At 39.9% G+C, this 7730-nt stretch overlaps 1 protein-coding gene across 1 annotated transcript in view; it reads right to left on the minus strand.

The window, feature by feature from the left end:
- Positions 1-4531, minus strand: part of CRYBG1 (crystallin beta-gamma domain containing 1) — a 122895-nt gene extending 118364 nt beyond the window's left edge. The window contains exon 1 of the mRNA XM_087718696.1: positions 4080-4531. Coding sequence (XP_087574822.1) covers positions 4080-4411 — 332 coding nt within the window. The 5' untranslated portion in view covers positions 4412-4531. The remainder of the gene's footprint in view (positions 1-4079) is intronic.
- Positions 4532-7730: the final 3199 nt, after the last annotated feature.

Below are 7730 nucleotides of genomic sequence, written 5' to 3' on the forward strand. Positions count from 1 at the left end.
TCAACCATGACAAAAGGAAATACTTCAAATAGTGTACTGCGTAATTAAGCTACCTGAAACTATTTCCCAAAATTTACAGATATGATTAATAACTTATGTGACTTTAAAAACTACTAAACAAAATCATGGATCGTATTTCCATATTTGAACGCAAGAGGTAGGTTCGCCGTAAGTCAGACCTTGTAGTTCTCAAAATGAGTCTTTCCAGAAACAAACTTAGGTAAACCTCAAGTGATTTCTTACTATAAGCAAGGACCATAATACCGTATTAGTGTTTATAAGTAATCCTCAATTTATTACCACAATTAAGCTCTAAATTTCCATTGCCAAGCATGACAATTATTAAGTGAGTTTTACCCCATTTTACAACCATTCTTGCCACAGTTAGTAAGTGAATCACTGCAGTTGTTAATTCAGTAACACAGTTATTAAGTGAATCTGGCTTTTCCATTGATTTTGCTTGTCAGAAGGCCACAAAAGGTGATCGCATGACCCCAGCCAGCCATCATAAATACTTGCCAGTTGCCAAACATCTGAATTTTGATCACATGACATGGAGTGCTGCAATGGTTATAAGTGTAAGCATTGGTTATAAGTCACTTTTTTCAATGCCATTGTAACTTTAAATGATCATTAAACAAATGGTTGTAACTTGAGGCCTACCAGTATTTGGTTTACAGCTCACTCTGATTTATATGCTGAGGATGTAACATTGCACCCATACAAATATTAAAGTAGATGCAAGGCTAAAAATCTGAACACTAGTTTCCTGTAAGAAGGGGTGGGCTTCAAAATTTTTAGCAATGGGTTCTCTGACTTGTTGCCGGGGTGGTGGTGGTGGTGGCGGCCATGGTGGGCATGGCCTAGTGGGCCAACACCACAGTGGGTGGGTGGGTGGGTGGGAGCGTTTTTGCCCTCCCTGGGCTCTGGAGGCTTTCTTCAAACCTCCAGGAAGGCAAAAACAGTCTCTCCAAGCTCTGGAAATTCTCTGGAGGCTCTAAATGAAATGGGCCGGTTTCCGGTCTTCCCAAACTTCTGGTAGGCCTGTTTTTCGCCCTCCCAAAGCTTCCGCACATGCCCTGTCCAAAATGGGCCATGTGGTGATTCCTGGGAGGGGCGGGGTGGATAGGACCAGCCAGGAGTGGAATTTGGGGTTTCTCCGAACAGCTTCTAGATAAGATTCTGAAGTTTCACAGAATCTTATCTAGAGGTTCTCCCGAACCCTCAGCAGCCCACCCCTGCCTATAAGTGTCTTTTCTATAAGAGTTCTCTTTTCTCTCCCCCCTCCCCCAATCTCATTCTTAAGATGCTAAGAAGCTAATTTATTTTGGTGATGTTTTGAATTTGATTTGTTTTTATAAGTGATGGAAGTCTATCACATAGAATAGATCCTCAGTAGGTTTTCCCTTGGGATTTAAACTGATAATAAGCTGGAGATGTTACAAGCTATTGTGTCTGAATGGAAGACTAGAGACTCATACATATCTTTTCAACTCAACCCTCCCATGAGGATTTTCCCAAGCTTTTTTTGTCAATAGAAAAAAGTCACCTTTTTATTAAATAATGAAAGGTATGGGTGAAAAAAAATGCAGAAGAAATTTTCAACACAAGGCTACATTACATATATATAATGTAATAACCTAAAATAACTTTTAGGTTATTTTCAAATAGGTATCCATCACCAACACTTGCATATTTTTTTTCGCTTGATGGTCTTAGAATGAACAAGGAATTAAACAAGATCAAAAGTACTACACTATTTTTGTTTGCACATCCCATAATGCTCAGTGCACAAGGCCATTAAAAGCTCAGCTATTATAATACATATTTTATGACTCCATTTTGTTTTTAATTAATATTTTAATTAGCAATGAAATATTTTTCTGCATTTTTTCATTCAACAAGTCATTCCAAAGTATTATAGTGTCAATGTATGTGATCACTACTATAGTGATAATGAAACAATTATAAACATTTAAAAAATATGTTCTCATTGCTATCAAAACAAAATCAGGAAAGCTTTTTAAAATGTATTGTAAACTTTATGATACTTTATTATGGAACTCCACTTTAACTTCTCACTTAAAATGTGTTCAAAATAGGTAAAAGTTGTATAAAAAGCAAAAGTATACCATAAAATGGTTCTTACAGCAAAGATTAGAAATGTGGACGACAGTAACCACATTTCACTTTTTAAAAACAACACTGCTTATCTCAAGACTTTACTCTTAAAAGAATATACAGATAGTCTTATCAACTGCCTTGTTCAGAGACAATTCAAAGTGGTGACAACATTGAAAAAGTAGGTTAACAACTGGTCCTTGAACTTTCTGCTCTCTGTGTCTCCAGTTACATGATCCTGACTCAGTCACTTTGCGAACTGGGGCACATTTGCAATGGTCACAGTGTAACAAAGTCATGAGATTGCCTTTTATGATCTTCACATACCCAGATTCAACAAGTAAAGTTAGGGAGAATGCTGACAGGAAGTTTGCAAACCATAGTCAACTTGAAGTCACGCTTAACCACCTGTTCGCTTAACTAAAAGTGGAACCAATATTTGAATCCAGCATGGTCAATGATGTCTCATGTAATGACTCTGTCACTTAGTAAAAGACTTGCCAATCCCAATTGCAGTCAGTAAGTGAGGACTACTCATATAGGTGTCTATCTCTTTTCATTGTAAAAAGTGAAACTGGATTTTCGGGGCCCAAGACAGATGGGAAAAACCTACAAGGAATATATGGTACTTTATCATATTTTAACATAACAATGCCCAATAAAATTGAGAAAATGAAAAATGTAAAAAAATGTGAACACATGTCTAAGCTGAACACTTGGATGCCTTCTTGCATCAGAACTGCAGGAAAATCCCTACCAGTGCATTTCAGAGACATACAGGATGTAAAATGACACATACTTCAGTATAATTATTATGTCAGGAATTCAGATCTTGATACTCTACCTGCCACTGTCATTGTATCTGCGATGCTTTGGAAGAACAGCAATTTCAAAGTTCATTCTGACTGCTAAATCAATTCCATCTACTGGTGACACATGTATTAATACTGAAGAATTTTCTTTAAAATAGAGACCAACATCACAGAGCTTCTCTATTTGGTAGGCAACATATGTAGATGTGTGAAGGATGATGGGTCAGCAAACCAAACCAAATAGTAACATAAGCTGTGCCCCCCAGCCCATCTAGTCCACCAGTCTATTTCCAAATGGCCTGTCAGAAGCAGAAAAAAGCCCACTATCATTAGAGCTGCCTACTTCAGAGACAGCTCTTCACCCATCAAGGCTAACAGCCATTGATCCCCCTGATTCCCAACTCTTTTTTGAAGTAGCCAGGCAGGCTGCCACACATCTTGTGATGGCAAATTCCAGAGTTTAATTATGTGTTGTCAAAAGTAACTCTTCTGTCTGTCCTCATTCTTCCAGGATTCAATTTCATTAGGTGATTAAAAAAAAAAATCCTAGGATTTTGGGGAAGGGGGAAAAGACTGAGGGGAGACATTGCAACTGTCAGGGAGGCCGGTGCCAAGACTTAATGTTCACTCCCAAGTCCCAACGGTTTGGTAAGACCACAATAAACAACAGGTCACAGGTGGAAGATGAAAACAAGCAGTGCTGTGCCTTTAAGACTCAGAGCTCCGGGAAAAGGATCATGCAAAGGCGGCGCTTGCTTTTGGTTCACACTTTGGGAGAAAGGGTACATTTCAGCAAAGCCCACCAGGCGGTGGCGGAGGAGGACCCTTCTCCATTAGTCCGAGAGCAGCGTCCGTCGAGAGGAGAGACGGGGACGCGCGCGTTTTTTTCTCGCAGGAACGAACAGCCCATCGGAGAAGAGTTTGGGTCACCCAAAATCACCTGAAGCAAAATAAGGAGCAAGGGGGAAAGTGTGGGGGGAAAAGACCCTTTTGTTCCTCCGGGGAGAGAAAGTGGGGTGGGCAGCATCTACAAGTGGTTGTACTAGAAGTGGGAAGGGGCGGGGGGGGGGCATGAGCAAGAGAGGCGCCTTGCAAGACGCAGGTGGATGGCGCGCCTGGAGATGACAGCCACCAGGCCGGGATTACCTGTTAGTGGGAGTCGTGGGCTCCGAGTCGTCGAAGGAAGGCGCAAAGAGGGAAGAGGAGTCCACCGCTGCCTCTTCCTCCTTACTCTGCTGCTGCTGCTGTTTCTTCTTCAAGCGCCAGTGTCCGAAAGCCGACCGCTTCTTGCGCTCTCCGGAAACGGTGGTGGTGGTGGTGGAGGAGCAGCTGGCGCGATGTTCCCGCCGCCCTTCTAAGCACGGCGACGGACAAGGAGAGGAAAGCGGCGTATCCTTGCCCAGGTCCGGTTCTGAGTCCTCGGACTCGCTCCTGTGGTGGAAGAGCCGCCCGAGCCTCTTGAAACCCCCTTTCTCCATGCTGAACAAGCGGAGCTGAGGGTGACTCCCGGCGTGGTGGTTGCAAACCGCCTTTGGCAAGCGGCTGAAGGATAGCCGGGGAGGAGAAGCGCTCGGTTTGCGCGGTCCGTCGGGAGACGGTTGGAGAGGAGGAGGAGGAGGAGGGGAGAAACAAAGCGCCTCCTAAAGGTAGCAGAAGCTGCTCCTAACCGCGGCTCGGACCGCGCCCTTCCCACCTCCTTAGCTGTGCGTGTGCAAACTTTCCAGCGACAGCCATGAATTCGCCTATCTCTGCGGGTTCCCCTCTCCGCGTTTCTTCGCGCCTATTAGCGAGTTTCATCTCTCTTTCCCGCGACTGCAACTACTATTCTCGGGTGTCGGGAACCTCCCTCGTTCCCTGTTTAAAGGGCTGCCCGTTCGTTATCTTGAGGCTGCCGCTGCAACTCCCTTTCGCGCGTTACCCAGGAAGGGAAAGGCTAGTCTTGATCTGAGGGTGCTGATTGTAAGGCAGCAATAAGTACTGTTGTTTCTTTCGGATGGAAACTAAATTTGCAACAGTTTGGGGTCCCCCGCGGAAGGAAGGGCTGCAGGTTTCCAGAAAACGGTATGAACAAGATACATTCATAAATTTAAGGTAGTCCGCGATAGGCTGTTTTCTTCGCTGTAAAACGCCCACCCCTTCTCCATTAATGTGGCAATCCTCTTCTCGTCACTGAATTTAGATTTATTTGTGAGAATACAGGCGTGTAGTAGCTTGCGCTCTAAACCTGATTCTAAACTTTGCATATCGGAAAAATATATACATAGGAAAAGAGTAAAAGCAAAGCAAAGAGCGCAGTGGAATGGGATGTACTGTAACTAGCCTATTCGTGAATTGTAGGCACATTTTTTAAATAGTAACTTTTCTTTCCCAGATAATAAACCTGATACTCTAGGAATTATTCTCATCACCCTTCGATTTATGATAGAAAAAAGTTCCTCTTTTGGCCCCCAAAATGCAAAAATTTAAAATTATATTGTTTGATGAAAAATAACACATAAGGATGTCTTCTGTCTTTGTGGACAACAGAGGATCTTCATTATAATCAATGATTTGGAGTACTGCAGTGCTTAAAATTAATTCGGTGGAATATGAACTGAAAAAAGCATCAAGGCTTGGCCTAACTGCCTATATTCTCATTCCATGCAGGTTCCAGAAACACACATCTAATATTTAATTTCCTTTGACATCCAAGCCAACTTACCGTAAAAAAGAACATATACAAATAATAGAGTAAAAGGGAGTGTGCATGTTTGCTGCTGCCATAGTCTTTGTAGGTTCTAGAATTTGTCTGTCAGGCAAACCTGTGGTTTTGCTTGTTTTCCTGTCATCTATTATTTCCATTACACTTTTTCTAGCTTACTTCCACTTCCCTGAGAAAATATTTATGCATGACTTCAAAAGTTCTATTCAGCTGGATGGAATTTGCTTCCAGATGAATAGATAGACTATTACCACATTGGAACATAGGTTAAAGATACATATTTCAGGCCAGCCATTTTTATTTTAATGATTCTGGGTTTCAAACAAATTAGTATGGGAAAAGTAAGACATCAGTGGATCAGATGAACTGTACTCTCCTATTGAACAATTCCCGACATGGACTCGCTCCCTTAAGCTGGCAATATCCTGGGTTTTGTGGGGTAAGGAGATTTATCCCCATCTCAACATTACTTCCCAAAATAAAACAAGCCTGTTTACTGTATTTGGAACAAAACAACTCAATTTGTACCATTTACTAACCAAAACACCAGATGTGTGTTTCTGTTCAGTCTCAAAGCTAAATCTCCATCTGTGGAATATTTTGACATGCCTACAAATTGTCCAGTATTATCATTTAAGAACTATGTGGTTGGGTTGTCATCCAATTATTAACAGCTTACCCTATTCACATTTTAACCACAAAATCACCCTGCCTGCTGCTAGTCCATTATCATTCTAGAATAAACTGTACCCAAACATCAATAAGGATAAACTGTTCTTTTAAAAAATTGAACAAGTACTGATAATTCAATAATAATAAAGAACTTGCTTAACTACCTTGGTCAAATATCACTGACAGCTCCAATCACATTTATGGGAAATCTAAAAAATGGGCCCATAGTAATAATGGAGTGAATCTTATGTCTGCAAATATTTCATTCCCAGGCTGTCCTCTTTAACATATGTAAGGACACTTTCTTTAATGTGGTTTCAAATGACTCAGGCAATTCAGTTTCTATATTGTTTCTTCGGTGTGCTTCCTTACACAGATTTAAGCAAAATGGGCATTTTTTAACAGGGGAAAAATAATTTTAGGTTTGTTTTTGTATGAAATCACACATTGCATTATGCCAAAATGTTTATACAGCTTCATAATTGATAAATTATGTTAACTTAACCAATTGTGGTTTAGGAAACCATGTGTGAAAGTCATTAAGAAATAATTCAATTAAACTCATTCATCAAAACTTAAAACCAAACATTATTTCTTAGTGAACTCTTAACTGATACAATGTTATAATACAAAATTCAATTTATGTTTTTTAATATAGCGTTGTATTTATAAGTGATTAAAAATACACAAAATGGGAAACAAGTTTTATTTCAAGCCCAAGGCAAAGTATCACATTCAAACATTTGGGATTGGATTATTGAATTGGGTAATTTATTTGTAATTATTTTGAATTAATTATTCATTCTATTTATAAGTGCTTACAATTTAGATTGTTTATTAGTTAAAATAATTTGGATTATTGTGTATTTATACTGCAAAGCTGCTGGTGGTTTTTAGTAATTATAAGCAACATAAAAGTTTATGTAGTTTCTATGGTAGGAATTATGTAAAATTCTATAATCAATTTATAAAAACAACCACACTGAGTTATGTCACTTTTGTCTGGCCTTCTGGAGGAATTCAATTTTCAAGAGTTTGGGAATAATTAGAACAATTGGATCCAACATAATTTCTAAGGATTCATTTGAAACAAAACCCCAAATGGTTTGGCTGTTTACGTTTCAGATGAAACAAAACCTGGAATGATCCTTATTTTATAGAGCAAGTAGGGTAAAATAGTTGTTATTACCTCCATTTCACCTCAATAAACATTTCATTCATTCTACATGGTATCAATGTTCGTTTTTTGCATGCAGCTATTCCATACTGCAACAGTTGATGCTTGCAAGGGGAAGAGAGATAACACACTCTGATTAAGCTTGTTCCTGAACGGACACTTCTAATCAAGAGTTCAGGGAAGGAGAATTTAAGTCCTTGGACATTCTGAGAGTCCCAGAATCTGCCCTTTACTATACTTTGCTTAA

The sequence above is a fragment of the Thamnophis sirtalis genome, unplaced genomic scaffold (genome assembly GCF_051295495.1).
Source record: "Thamnophis sirtalis isolate CommonGarterSnake01/CBP01778 unplaced genomic scaffold, rThaSir2_p1.2 scaffold_6, whole genome shotgun sequence".
Taxonomy (NCBI): domain Eukaryota; kingdom Metazoa; phylum Chordata; class Lepidosauria; order Squamata; family Natricidae; genus Thamnophis; species Thamnophis sirtalis.